General features: G+C 45.2%; 1 protein-coding gene across 1 annotated transcript in view; it reads left to right on the forward strand.

Annotated features, from left to right (window-relative positions):
• Positions 1–15,649, forward strand: part of KMT5B (lysine methyltransferase 5B) — a 43,949-nt gene that overhangs the window by 9,736 nt on the left and 18,564 nt on the right. Inside the window, exon 2 of the mRNA XM_015825212.1 lies at positions 14,844–15,075. Coding sequence (XP_015680698.1) covers positions 14,916–15,075 — 160 coding nt within the window. The 5' untranslated portion in view covers positions 14,844–14,915. The remainder of the gene's footprint in view (positions 1–14,843; positions 15,076–15,649) is intronic.

The raw sequence follows: 15,649 nt of genomic DNA on the forward strand, positions 1-15,649 counted from the left end.
TTAATTAATGACTGGTCATTTTACAATAGTTCGAAGCTATGATAGCCACAGAACAGGTGTCCCAGCCATTTTAAATGTCATGCTCCTCCATGTCATATGACTACATGTCAGGCAGGTCAGCTTTATGATCCGCTGTGGTATTCCTGTCACATGACCACAATTTGTGGGCAGGGGAAGGTTTGCTGGTTTCTGGCAAAAACACTCACTGAAATGAATGCTTAATAACCATAGTGTTTGTTTAATAACCACAGCATTTGCTTAATGAGCACCACAAAAAAGCTGGAAATTTACTTCCAGTCATGTGGGTGCCTCAACTTACAACAGTAACAATTTCTGGACCCAATGCTCTTCAACCTCTTCATCAATGATTTGGATGAGGGGATAGATGGGGAATTCATCAAATTTGCAGACAACACCAAGCTGGCAGGAATAGCCAACACTCCAGAAGATAGGCTTAAGATATAGGAGGATCTTGACAAACTTGAACATTGGGCGCTTTCTAACAAAATGAAATTCAATGGTGAGAAAAGTAAGGTTCTACATTTAGGCAAGAAAAACCAAATGCACAGGTACAGTGTAGGTGGTACCTGGCTCAGTAGTAGTAACCGTGAGAGAGATCTCAGAGTCCTATTGGACAATTACTTAAATATGAGCCAGCAGTGTGCTGCAACTGCCAAAAAAGCCAACACAGTGCTGGGCTGCATTAACAGAGGGATAGAATCAAGATCACGTGAAGTATTAATACCACTTTACAATGCCTTGGTAAGGCCACACTTGGAATACTGCATCCAGTTTTGGTCACCACAATGTAAAAAAGATGTTGAGACTCTAGAAAGAGTACAGAGAAGAGCAACAAAGATAATTAGGGGACAGGAGCCTAAAACATAAAAGGAAAGGCTGCTGGAATTGGGTATATCTAGTTTAATGAAGAGAAGGACAAGGGGGGATATGATAGCAGTGTTCCAATATCTCAGGGGCTGCCATAAAGAAGAGGGAGTCAAGCTATTCTCCAAAGCGCCTGAAGGCAGGACAAGAAGCAACGGATGGAAACTAATCAAGGAGAGAAGCAACCTAGAACTAAGGAGAAATTTCATGACAGTTAGAACAATTAACCAGTGGAACAACCTGCCTCCAGAAGCAGTGAATGCTCCAACACTGGAAGTTTTTAAGAAGAGACTGGACAGCCATTTGTCCGAAATGGTATAGGATTTCCTGCCTGAGCAGGGGGTTGGACTAGATAACCTCCAAGGTCCCTTCCAACTCTATTATTGTTGTTGTTGTTATTTACTAGAAAGATTAGCAGGCGGTCTGGGTATTGATTTGGTCAGACCATGCATGACTTATCTAGAAATTCAGTGTTATATATATTATATAGAGAGTTAAAGATTATTTTTAGCTTTGGTTTTCTTTAATTTCTTTAGTTTGCCTTTTCTTTTTATTCTGTAAGAGAAAAATGTTTGTGTTGATTGCATTATGGCTAAGAGTTAATATAGTGGATTTATAGCAGGGCAGATGCTCAATAGAGAGATTTATAAATTATTCTATTAAATTGTACTACTATATCTGTTTTTATTCTTTGTACAGAAGACGCATAGTATTTCCAGCAGACTTCCCTCCCAAACAATAACTGATTCATTTCCAATTGAATTCCATGTTTTAAAAGATGACATTTTTAAAGGATTGTACAACATTTATTGCAACTTTACACATTTTTATATTGGAACTATATTGTTTCATGTAGTGGAGAAATAATAACATAGTATAGCCACAGTGCTGAGTGTTTAAGATGAAAGAGATATGATTTCATGCCTCTTTTCCCAGAAGACCTGAGCCAATATACCCTAGCTTCACCTCCTGCCTTGATATGTGAATTACTAGTTCTTGTTATGTTACCTGTCTTCTAAGGAGTGTATCATAGATATCTTTCTTCTTCTCCATGGTACTATATGTAGGAAAGTAGGAATCTTATACTCCATAGTACATTTTAAAGGGGAAAAAATAAAATATGTTCTGTCTTGTCGCTTCCTGTGCTTATGGCATTATGTCATTTGTCAGCTCTTTCCCTCCATTTTGTTTTTGGGACTAGACCAATCATGGAACAGATAAAATTTATCAAATATTTTTCAAAAAAGAAAAAAATATATAAATCATAGCAGAACAGGGAAGTCAGAACAGTCTTAACACTCTATCATTAAAACTCAGCCTGTCACTATTCCAACTTTGATATAAATCTAGGTTACTGGGACAGGTATAAACAAATTCTCAGAGGACATGATTAATCTCGTAAGTGTAAAGTGTGTGTAAGTGGGAGGGACATTTTCCTCTTCTTTCTTTGTCAAAGTCTGGAAGTTGTCATTTGCTGTTTTTCGTACTGTTTTGTTGCCAAATCTTGACAGATTGGTAGAAGTGCTAAGTGAAAGTAATCAATTCTAATGAAACTAATGTAGCTTTTATCTAATCTAGAATCTTAAATTTACTTTCAAGTTGAGATGTTAGAATTGTTTACAGCTAGTTGACTTTAGATGTTGTAGGAGTGGAGTCATGTTGATGGCAAAAAAATCAGAAGTCTGCACCTTTTCAAATAGATTGGTTATGCAGTTGCCGGTTATATACTTATAATCGGAGAAAGATTAATAGTAGAAATGCATTAAAACACATTGTGTTTGTTGAGACTGCCTAAGAGTCCCTGAAGTCTTTTGATGTATCTAGAATATCTTGAGATATTCTACAAGTTCAACAGTACCTTGCTTGATGGTGCTATTAAGTCCACTTTTACAAAATAGTCATTTTGAGATATTCTACAATGTAATTTGGGAGGTTGAAATTAGATAGTATTTAGTTTGAGGCCTGATATCAAACCTATGTACATCAATGATTTTATACAAAGTTTGTCTTATATGTTCTATGTAAAACTCAGAGGGACATTGCTGGCAGATGATGGTAAATACCACATTGGAGGAAGAACACATGAAAGTAGCTGTATTCATATATATGTACATCGAGTCCTGTGAGGAAACTGTTGACATAAAATAGACATTAGGTTTGTTTCAGGGTTTGATTCTCATATTGTCATAATTGTCCTGCTATTGCTTGTTGCTTTGAGAATCTGCTTCAGGTTCAGTAATTGGCAGTATGCAAATAAATATTGGCCTGCCACACAGTGTCTAAGAAAATGTGGTGTCATTGTGCAGTATGGGTATAGCTGATCAATAATGCATTTGAGTGGCTTAAACTTCAGGTGACAACTAGAGGTGTTCTGTTTCTATGATCTATCTTTTAATAGGTCCTCCAGTTATCTGGTTAAATTGCTTTGCCTATTGAACTCATTGGATAAGAAGTTCAGTCTCCTGAATGACTGATTTAATTCCATAAGTTTAATATATCAATCAACTGGGTCAGAAGAAATGTGGTTGTAGCATAGAACCCCGCTATAAATGATAGATTAGGTGGTGTGTTCTCGTTGGAAGCTGGAAGCATATAGATATGCTTGACAATCTGTAGATTTCCGAGTGATGTTTTTATATTCACTGTATAATTTTAGAGTGGCATCAAAGAAGTGAACTTGTTCTGTTAATAGACCTAGGTTGAAGTTGATGGAAGGATGGAAGTTATTAAAGTAATGGTGGAATTTGATGAAAGATAAATTTCAATGGCCAGATGATAAAAATGTCTTCAGTGAATCTCAAGTCAAGAAGGGGCTACAGGTTCTGAGAGTTAACAATGCATTGTTCTAGGTCAACCATGAAGATGCTGCAGTGGCTAAGGACCAGGGCTAGAAACCAGAAGACTGAATTCTAGTTTCTCCAGCACAGGAGATGGAGAATCCACCAATGGGTTAGCTCTGTCTTCCTGCTCATTAGACCAAGTCAGCCAAACTTGCTATGCCCGTCCTGGGCTAGGACACACCCAGTCTTGACTTGGTCTTCAGCTCAAACAGACGTGGCAATCTTGGCTCCCAGCAAGCAGGTAATATTGAGCTCCAGGATCATTTCAGCAGCACTGGGATCAGCGCTGTTCAAAGTGACTACTGAAAGATAGGCTTCTCCAGGGATCCTAGGAAGAGCGGAGACTTCCGTTCTTCCCTTTGTTGAGCCCCTCACCTCGTGTAGCGCTGGGATCAGCGCTACAGCTTGGGCCCTCCCCCCCGCCTTCCCACTCTCCTACGAGGCCACGGAGGCTGCATTGGGCCTCATTTTTAAATCGTATTCAAGGGTTCCTACTTGGGATCGCGGAGACCTCAGACGGCTCCCTTTCCCTCCAGAACCTCACCGCGCTGCCGCTTGGGATCGCGGAGGCCTCAGAAGGCTCCCTTTCTCTCTGGATTCTCACAGCGTTGCTGCTGGGGATCGCGGAGGCCCCTCCTTTCCTTTTAATTTCTCCGCATCGGTTCCTTTCTCTTCGGGCTCTTTCTTTTCCGCCGGATCATGCGGCCGCCATTTTGGCAGCCGCTGGATGATCGTATAGGCCTCAATCGGCCCTCCGAATGGCTCTGCTTCAGGGACTAGCCTCCCGTTTCACCGCAGACGCTTGTCTGCTGATCCCAGCCTCCTCCCTTTCGCGTCTGGCGGTGCAGGCTCCTTTGTCGTCGGACAGGTGCGGCTGCCATTGTTATGGGCAGCCATTACCAACGGGCCCAGACAAGGCCCATTCTACTTTCATGAGGGGCGGAGGGGTCATAGGGCAGACTCATCCTTAGGGGGGCTTAGGGTGATTACCCCCCCAGATAAGTTAATTCTAAAATTAAATAAAATTAAATTAAATCTAAAATTAAATACAATTTAGATAAAATTAATTAGGCGCTCTATGCTAAAATTAGCATAGGCCTCAATTGGTGCCTCACCATATACCTGGCTACACCTTGCGGGCTTTGCGTGTGCGGGTTCTCACCACGCTGGGGTCTCTGCCGTCTAGGCAGACCCACCCGCTGCACAAAGGTGCTGGCACTTCACACCCTTGGCATTGTCACCACCAGCGCCCTACGAGCAAGCTGGCTGTCATCACACCGTGATTTTGCCGCGGCCGTAGATGCGACCGGACCATTAACAGGCTTTTCAGGTCAGGTGGCCAGGGGAGCAGGGTGAACCAAGCCCATCATTGCCTAGCATTCCCCTGCTCCAACTGCAGTAATCTAACCTGCCAATTGATCCACTGCCAGAGTTCCGTCACAGCACTACCTGAGATAGCTCACCTCAGGATGGAGGATCCCATGGTGTCCCAAGCCAAGGACAGCGTCTCCCCATCCACTAGCCATAAAAGGCACAAATCTTCCAAGCAGGAGGCATCAGGCAGGATCAAGGCCAAGGCAAGGACCATTTCCGGAAGGAAGCCTTCCATATTGGCAGAAAAACAGGCTAACAGGAGGTATCAGGCTTTGGAGAAGGAATTTTCCAAAGCGGAGGGGCAGGCCAAGGCAGAGGAGGAGCGGATAGAGGTCTCGGCCTTTGATCTCCCTCTGGGGCCCTCAACCTCCGCTCAAGGGGTCTGGTTCTTGGAAGGAATTCCCACACACACCCTTCTTCTGGGATGGATCAAGATCCAACCATCCACCAACCTCCATTGACACCACTGGCCACATATTCGGGCCTAGAGGCCACCTTTACCCCAACAGCTGCCGGGCTCAGAGCGACTGAACCCGAGGGCGCCCCTTCTGATGATCGCCTTCAGGATCTGATCTCTCAGGCGGTGGACCGGGCGCTTGCCGCCAGGTCTTACCACATACCTAGAAACGAGTCAGGGGCATCTATCCCTCTACCTTACCTTCTCCAGTCGGGTGCACCCGACTACCATTGTCCTCCCTCTCCATCCTGATCCTCTTATAGCAGGGCCTCATCCCCTGTGATATATGACCAACTAGACATACCATGGGCGGAGGAGGAGGACTAACCCCCAGACCCTCCACCTTTTGGAGGTCTCTTTAACCCAGCCCTTTTCTTGCCCCTGCTTCGCAAGGCCAGCACTACTGCCAACATAGGTCCTGATCAGGCTCCTCAGTCAGACCCTTTGCCCAGCTCAGATCCAAACCCGGACTTTTTTGAGCAGGTCGTGACTCAACACCATGTCCCTTGTCCATCTCTCTTCTTGAACGTGGTTCGGAAGCAATGGGTCTCACCTGGCACCTTCCGTCCTCCGGGAGGAACGGACAGGAAACTGTTCAGCACAGCACCGGATTTGGCTGATACACTGGAGGTGCCAAAAGTGGATGAACCCTTGGCCCCTCTCTTATCCTCGTCTACAGTATCGGGGGATATGGCCGACGTGTTGAAGACTGAAGACAGGAGATGGGAATTGACCTTCCGCCGAACTCACCAGGCGGCGGCATGGGCGATAAGGGTGGCTACCTGCACATCTTTCTTTGCTAGGACTTCCCTCCTTTGGCTCCATCAACTACAGGCCAGGCTACCCCCGGAGGAGGTACGCATTCAGCAAGACCTGAGCAAGCTAGTTGCTGCATCGGAATACGTCTCTGATGCAACACTACATGCGGCCCGGTTTTCCTCCAGGACCATGGCCTCCAATGTCACAGCTCGACAATTACTGTGGCTTAAGAATTGGCAAGCTGACACCAAATCTAAGTGGTGTCTGGCTGCAGCCCCCTATCAAGGGGGTCAGCTGTTTGGAGAGGCCCTAGCTCCTTATTTGATCGAGAATAAGGACAAGCGGAAGGTGCTGATCCATCTCAGTAGGCGGGCCGACAGGCGTGCCAACCCGTACACCCGCAAACAGTCTTTTTGGTCAGGAACAGGCTCAGGTTCCATTCAGCCCTCCCCCCGCCCTTTCACGGTCAGACAGGATCGCCCGTCTGACAGATCAGGTTCCAGACCCAGGCAGCAGTACCAGGGCAAACAGTCCTTTTGGGGGGGCGGGCCGCCCCTTTAGAAGGTCCAAGTGACTCTCGAACTGCCCCCCTATAGGTGGCAGACTAACACTCTTTGTCCACCAGTGGGAAGCCACCACCACAGACTCCTGGGTCCTCCAAACCATTCAACATGGCCTGGCCCTAGAATTCGTGTCCAGCCTACCAGGACGCTTCATTTCTTGCCCCCAATCAAAGAAACCAGTCAAAAAGGTCCTCATGCAGGTGGCCATCCAACATCTCTTGGACATAAGAGCCATAGAACCGGTGCTGGCTGGTCAACGAGGCTGGGGATTCTATTCCATCCTCTTTGTAGTTCCCAAGGCCTTGGGAGGATGAAGGGCGATCCTAGACTTCAAAGGTCTGAATTCCCATACTGCATACTGAAAATTCAAGATGCAAACGCTCCATTCTGGGCAGCGTAAGAAACAGAGACTTCCTGACGTCCATAGATCTCACGGAAGCATATCTCCACATCCCCATCCTCCCCGACCAACAGCGATTCCTCAGGTTCTGTTATATGGGCCATCACTACCAATATAGGGCTCTGCCGTTCGGCCTTTTGTCAGCCCCAAGGGTGTTCACAAAAATCCTGGCAGTGCTCGCTGCACACCTGAGACTGGTGCCGGTACGTGTCCAATGCTACCTGGATGACATTCTCATCCAGTCGTCCTCCCTTCGGGCGGCCCAGTCGGATCTGTCGTTGTCGATCAAGGTCCTCCAGGAACACGGGTTCTCGGTGAACTTTCAAAAGAGCCAGACAGTTCCCTTGACCCGACTCCTACACCTGGGCGCCGTCATAGACACAGTCAGCGGTCAGGTCTACCTGTCCCAGGAACATCGGGACAGCATCAGGACCCTAGTTCTCAAGGTATGCAGGGAGCGCGTAGTGATGCTGGCATTGCTTTCCCAGCTCCTGGGAAAGATGGTGTCATGCATCACAATAATGCCCTGGGCCAGACTGCATTCCAGGAACCTCCAATGGTTCCTGCTCCCCTTCCAAAGGTTGGGCACCGGCTCCTCCAACTGACAGGTAAAGGTTCCTTCTCAGACCCTGTGATCCCTCCGATGGTGGTCCTCACCAGCGGTAGCCAGAGGGTCATTTTTCAAGGAGCCTGCCCAGCTCACACTCACGACGGACGCCAGCCTGTTCGGCTGGGGAGCGCACCTCCGATCTCAGTTCGCTCAGGGACAATGATCCCGAGCAGACCTGAGATACAACATCAACTGGCTGGAGCTCAGAGCCATAAACCTGGCTCTCTGCCACTTCTGCAACAAGGTTGCGAGGCAACACGTGCTAGTCCTCACGGACAACGTGGCAGCAAAGGCCCACGTGAACCGGCAAGGGGGTACTCGGTCCAGGTCCCTCATGGCCGAGGCCCAGTTATTGGGCTCCTGGGCAGAGACCAACCTGTCCTCCCTCAGGGCCAAACACATCTCGAGGGAGGCGAACAGGCAAGCGGACTTTCTGAGCAGGTCGACCGTGGACCATTCTGAATGGTGCCTGCACCTGGACCTCTTCGCAGAGATAGCGCAGAGGTTCATCCAACCGGTCATAGACTTGTTCGCTCTCAGCTCCCGAGATTCTTCTCCCGGTTCCCGTCTCCAGGGGCGGAGAGAGCAGATGCTCTTCAAGATCCATGGCCAAGGGGCCTCCTCTACGCGTTTTCCCCTCTCCCTCTCATCCCGGCAACCGTCCGCAAACTGTTGCAGGAACGGGCGGAGGTGATACTCGTGGCCCCATACTGGCCACGGAGGCCGTGGTTCGTCGACCTCGTGAATCTCTCCAGATCTCCTTCATGGAGGATTCCCCCAGATCGCGTGTCTCTCAGCCAGGGGGTTCTACAGCACCCAGAACCCCAGTGGCTGCAGTTAGCTGCCTCGCACTTGAACGCCGGATTCTGACCCGGGAATCATATTCGGCGGGCGTGATTTCCATGATTCAGGCCTCCCAAAGGCCGGCAACAAATCGCATCTATGACTCCACATGGAGGAATTTTTGCCTTTGGTGCGAGAGGCGGCAACTAGATCTATTGGAATTGACGATTCCACAGATATTGGAGTACTTACTCGAAGGCCTTGATAGGGGCTTAGCGCCCAATATCATCTGCAGACAGGTCGCGCCCCTATCAACCTTACTTCCCTGTGACAATGCTGCTCCTTTAGCCCAGCACCCCAGGATACATTCCTTTCTCAAGGGTGCCACCAACACAAAACCGCCCGTAGTTCACAGGTATCCGTCTTGGGACCTGCCACGGGTCCTACGGGCCTTTACCAAAGCACCGTTTGAGCCTATTAGAACTTGTGCTCTGCGGTCCTTATCGCTCAAGGTTGCCTTCCTGGTCGCTATCACGTCAGCCAGGCAGATCTCTGAGCTTGCGGCACTGTTGGTTAGGGATGACCTCTGTACTTTTCACCAGAACCGGGTGGCCCATCCCTTGGGCCCTACTTTCATTCCTAAGGTCAACACCCTTTTCCATAGAAACCAGGAGGTCGTTTTGCCGGATTTTTGCCCTAATCCGTCTCATGACTTGGAACGACAGTGGTACACACTGGACATCTGCTGGGGCTTACGCAAGTCTTTCCGCAAGTCTGAAGCCCTCTTCGTTTCCTTTAACCACTCAACTATGGGGCAGAGGGTGTCTGCCTCAATAATAGGCAGATGGATCAGGGCCTGCATTGCGGAGGCGTACCAGTCGCATTCCCTGCCAGTCCCAAGTCATATCATGGCACATTCAACTCGCAGTGCCGCGACCTCTGCGGCATGGGCCGCGCAGGCGTCCATAGAGGAGGTCTGCAGGGCTGTGACATGGTCTTCGCCTTCTCCCTTTGTACGACATTACAAACTGGACAGGTTCGCCTCTGCGGACGCCTCCTTCGGACGGCGGGTCCTTCAGCAAGTCGTACCTAGGGATGAGGCTCCGGCCCTCACTGCTTCCCCCCCATTGGGAGAGTAGGGCTTTGGTATGTCCCATTGGTGGATTCTCCATCTCCTGTGCTGGAGAAGGGGCGTTGTCTTACCTGAACGCCTTTTCTCAGCACGGAGATGGGAGAATCCACTCTCATCCCTTGTGGTCCGTCTGGGCCAGTGTTAGGGATCTGGGAGCCAACACGTCTAACCATAGTCAGTGGCTTTTGCCCTCATCAAGACTGGGTGTGTCCTAGCCCAGGACGGGTGTGACAAGTTTGGCTGACTTGGTCTAATGAGCAGGAAGACAGAGCTAACCCATTGGTGGATTCTCCATCTCCGTGCTGAGAAAAGGTATTCAGGTAAGACAACCGTTCCTTTAGGCATGAATCTGGCTGGATGATTTTAGGCCAGTTACATATTCTCATTCCAACCCATCTCACAGGATTGTTGGGGAGAAAATAGGAGGTGGGAGTATTAGCTATCTACACTGCTTTGAGGTGACAAAAATAAAGGCAGGATAAATCTAATAAAAATAAAATAATACTGAGGAGCCATGTGTCTGCTCAAAACAGTGACACTGCTTTGCAGGTGCATGTTGTTGCCAAAGCTGAACTAATTAGGGCCCTTTCTTCCTTGTTCAGAGTACAAGGATACTTAATGTGGATTTAATTTAGAGAAAAGCAGATTCTGACTATTTATTTATTTACATCATGTCTTTATAAATAACTCAAGGTGATGAATACATATAATGTTATTTCCTCCTCCTATTTTCCTCAACTCTATTAGTTGAATTGGTCTGAGAGAGAGTGATTGGCCCAAGTTCACCCAGTTGGCTTTTATGCTTAAGGTAGGACTAGAACTCACAGTCTCCTGGTCTCCAGGCCAGTACCTTAACCTCTAGACCAGGGGTCCCTAACCCCCCTGGGCCTGCGGCCCACTAGTGGGCCGCAGCCTGTTTGGAATTAGGCTGTGCAAGCACCTACCTTTCACAGATGCGCGCCTACCACTCACACAGAACCATCCCCTCTCACCCACCCACCCACCCTTCTGGACTGCCAAGCCGGAAAGGTTGGGGACAGATGCTCTAGACCAGACATGTCAAACTCGTGACGTCACGTGGCGTCACGCAATGTATCGGGCCGGTTTTGCCATTGCTGGCAATGGGGTGGGTGTGGCTTCCAGATGACGCATCCAGCCCGAGGGCCGGCAGTTTGACACCCCTGCTCTAGACCAAACTGGCTTAGGAAAAATCTCCTAACATTAAAAGCAGTTTGATAGTGGAATTAATTACCCACCAGGCAATTTTTTCACTGGATGTGTTCAAGCAAACAATAGACAACTATTTATGTAGAATGTCTTTATTTGAATTTTGTAACTTAGCCAGGGTTTGGACCCGGTAAATGGCCCTTTCCATCTGTATTTGAAATCTTCAATGCTTAATTGAAGTAAATAGGGCAGAATTTGCTACATGCACTCTGAGCAGGCCAGGAGGGTGACTTTATTTCCTTAAATGCAGAGACATTGAAGTAACTGGATGTGTGGATTATAATGATGCTCTGTGCAATGTGATGCCGCATAAAGCTTTTCTTTCCTGAAACTATATATATATTTGTGTGGTTGGGAATGGAGTTCTTAGGGGAAAATCTTTTGTATTCCTTGGAAAACATTTGATATAATTTTGCAACTTAACATATAGTTTTTAAATTTTAATATGAATGTATCAACTATTTCACATCTCTTTCCAAACCATTAGGACATTGCTGGCCAGAATGTGTAAAATGTTTCAGATGTGAAAGATTTTGGATTCAAAATGGACTTTTTCATGCTCTAATATAAAAGCAGGGTCATTTCAAATTTGAGACAGTTCTGGTAGGATTAGAACAATGTCATGGCACTTCCTATGAGATCCAAACAGCCCATTTCAAACTCAAACTGTCAAAAAAGCTTCTTTTCAAACTTTCAATTGTTTTCACCCCTGTAGTGCTGGCTTCAGAATTTATTCAGAACTAGCTGTACCCGGCCACGCGTTGCTGTGGCTCAGTCTGGTTAAATGGAAAAGAAAGAAAAGAGAAAGCGCACGTTTGTGTCACAGGTGTGACATCTATATAATAGTAGGTATATAAAACACGCGCGTATTCGAATGCAACGTTGTGTCAAAATTTCAAAGCAATCGGTGAACTTTCGGAGATTTAAGATTTTGAACAAACAAACATATTTTTATTTATATAGATTGAATAAATTAAATAAATTGTAAATAAAAATTGTCATTATATTAAAGTAGTTAGTTCAATTTCTTGAAGTTTTCTAAAAGATACCCAGCTATGGGCAGCAAGTACATTGAATTATCACTGCCTATTTTCATCCCTGGCATACCACTTTTTCTGTTAACAATTTTCACCTGTTTTTCATCTCACTGTGCTGCAGAAGCTAGAACAACAATAGCACTCTACTTCCTATAGGTCAGGGGTAGGCAACCTTGGCTCTTTTATGACTCGTGGATTTCAACTCCCAGAATTCCTGAGCCAGCATGGCTCATTATGGAAACCTCTCCATTTCCCCTCAGCATGGCTGGCTCAGGAATTCTGGGAGTTGAAGTCCACAAGTCATAAAAGAGCCAAGGTTGCCTACCCCTGCTATAGGTGCTATAGAAATAAAAACACAATGTGTGTAGACATGTAATTGAAGGATACTTGGGAAATGCTCCATAGTTGCATACATAACTATTAAGTATCTTAGAAATGTAAAGGGAAGAAATAGATAAAGCAAAAATACCCAGATGAGAGATCAAACTGGTAGATCTGATTTCCCAAATATATCTACTAACTTGGTTGCTTGTTTGCCAGTGCTGATTATTCTTTGTTGTCTTGCATTTGCCTATTTTAAGCTTAAGTATAAACAGATCAGAATCTACCTCTGCCCTATAGTGTCATAAATTTCTTCATTGTTTACCCCATTTCTTGTGTGTCTGAGGCTAAAGCTATAATAAAAACTTCCAATTAAAACATTGAAGGTTGAATTTTTCAATATTTTTCACAAAATTGATATGAAATTGAATGATAGTGAAATATTCCAATGTTTAAAATGCACAGCAAGGCATGTTCTAGACCAGGGCTTTTCAACCAATGGTACAGGTACCACCTGTGGTACATTGGCATCTGGCAGGTGTTACGCGACCATCCTAGAAAAGTGGTAGCGGGGGAGGGGAATGAGCTGAACCGATGGCAGCACCGCACAAGCCTGAGCGAGAGATAGGGCTGTAGGGCTCAGCGGAAGCGCCAGGATCAGTGCCGCTTTCCAGCTGATCGGCGCTTCTTCGGGGCTGTTAGGGCTCAGTGGAAGCTCCAGGATCAGCGCCAGGCTCCAGCTGGAGCTTGGCGCTGATCCTGGTGTATCTGCTGAGCCCAGAAGAAGCACCGATCAGCTGGAATGTTACAGCATCTCCAGAGTCTTGTGATTTACATTCAGATGCTTGCCAACTGATTCATATTTATGACAGTCACAGTGTCCCAGAGTCATGTGAAGTGACCAAAACCTGCTGCAACCACCCAGCAGACGGGGGGAATAAAAACCAAACACCCTCCACCCCACCCCCGCTGCCAATCCTCAACAGAAATGCTCACAACAATTAAAACCTTGGACAGGAGGAAGAGCGCCGCTGGGCGCTGTCTTGCTCGGCTGTGGCTTGGGGGGCACTTTTTTCAGTACCATTGTAACTTCGAATAGTCACTAAGCGAACTGTTGTAAGTCGAGGACTACCTGCACTATCACTTTTTTCCTTTTTTTTTTGGTCATCAAGTTTTTGACACCTCGCTAAGCGACTGGTGGTACTCGGATGTTGCCATATCCTAAAAGTGGTACAATGGGTGAAAAGCTCTGTTCTAGACATTAGAAAGGTCAGTTGTTCACAAAGTCAGTTACAAAGTTATGGTCCCATCTCAGGAGATGCAAGGAAAATTATTGTTGACCTCAAGTTGAAGCTTTTATATGGAAAGTTTTCTAGCCTCTACCCAAATCAAGCTGATTATGGTAATTATCCTGATTAAAGAGTCAGGTCTACTCAGGAGGAGCTCCTGATTCCTAAGATAATTATTCCTCCTGTACTCTCCTTGAAAACTGCCATGTCTCTATTCTTTGGTTTTCAACCTGGTACCACTCTCTTTGCCTTAAACGTTGCGTCATTTTATTAGGTAGTAACCTAGAGAGTTAGGATTGGAACTAGTGTGATTCATTGTGCTATGAGTTCTTTAACAGTATGATTTTTCGTAATCATCAAGTTCCTCACTTCTGAAGAACTCATGAGAAGGTCTGAGTAGAGTCATAACATCTCCATCTGATTATGAATATTGTTATATCTCGTTAGACCTTAAAGTTGCGTTCTGAAGAGAAGCAAGGAGGACCTGCACAAAATGTTAGAAATTTCTCCATCTTCTAACTTGAGTGTTTTTGCTGTGGTCAACCTGAAACCAAGAGTTCTACAAAGTGAAGGGGAGAAGTTTGCAAAGCAATCAAGAGAAACTTTGTTTTAATGGAAAAATTAGAATATATATCAAGAAATGTAGTACAGATAATCCTTGACTTACAACCACAATTGAACCCAAAGTTTCTATTGTTAAGTAAAGCAGTTAAGTGATTTTTTGCCCTATTTTTGACCATTTTGCCACAGTTGTTAAGCAAATCACTGCAGTTAAGTGAAACACGAGGTCATCGAATCTGACTGTGCTTCCCTCATTGACTGTGCTTGTTGGATGCCAGCTGGGAAAGTTACAAATGGTGATCACATGAATTTAGGAGAATGCAGCTGTCATGCTAGTTGCCAAGTGCTTAAATTTTGATCACATGATCGAAAGGTGGGATGATGGGGATGCTGCAACAGTCATAACTGTGAAAATTGATCACAAATCATGTTTTTCAGTGCCATTGTATCTTTGAACAGTCACTAAACTAATGTTCATAAATTGATAACTACTTATAGAAAATACTTTGAAAATATGCTACGTATTATTTTTATATACTATTATATAGTATGAATAAAATTGCTTTGAACACTTTGTTTATGTTTGTGCGTTCTTTTTCTATCAGGAAACTGAACTACAGTTAACTACAGCCTTTGGAAGAAGGACTAAATGCAACGGGGGCAAATTGTCTGTGGGAATGAAGTGGTTGGAAGAATCCAAGAACATGGTGGTGAATGGCCGGAGAAATGGAAGCAGGTTATCTAATGACCACCATCAAAATCAGTCCAAATTACAGCATTCTGGAAAGGAAAATCCAAAGACTGGCAAAAATGGAGTTGAGAGACGGTCCAGCAGATGTATGTATATGTTAATGTGATAGGAAGATCTCAAGTTACCATATTTGTTAATTTTTAAAAGGCTGTATTTGCCAAGTATATTTTCTTATTTGTATACATTTACAAACTTTCTCATTTATAAATGATGACACAGTAATGTGCGCAAATAATTTATACTTTTTAAATAAATTGAAGTCCCAATGAAAGCTTAAATGTGAGCCTTATAGTCTTCCTTTCAATGTGAAAAAATGTTGCTAATGCATAATTTGCAGTGGTAGAGAATTCAGTTTTCCATGTATTTATAATTTGTCCCAGAAAATACCACTAGAACACAATCTACAGTCAACAATATTCAGGGGAGTGTATATTTACAGGAACAGTTTTAAAGACCTACTACTCATGATTGTTTAATTTCATTTTCATGTAGATATTGGATCTCAGTTAAAGTGATAGAACATTAGTTTAAAAGAAACAACCTGAAGATTTAAAGGCAAGCTTAATTTGAGTTTCCATTGCTGAACACATGAGGGCAATTTCTTCTGGGTTTTGATTGGTTTGAATGTTGCCGTTTATTTATCATAATCTGTTTCACATG

This window comes from Protobothrops mucrosquamatus, unplaced genomic scaffold (assembly GCF_001527695.2).
Source record: "Protobothrops mucrosquamatus isolate PMUCROS unplaced genomic scaffold, P.Mucros_1.0 scaffold2546, whole genome shotgun sequence".
Lineage (NCBI taxonomy): Eukaryota > Metazoa > Chordata > Lepidosauria > Squamata > Viperidae > Protobothrops > Protobothrops mucrosquamatus.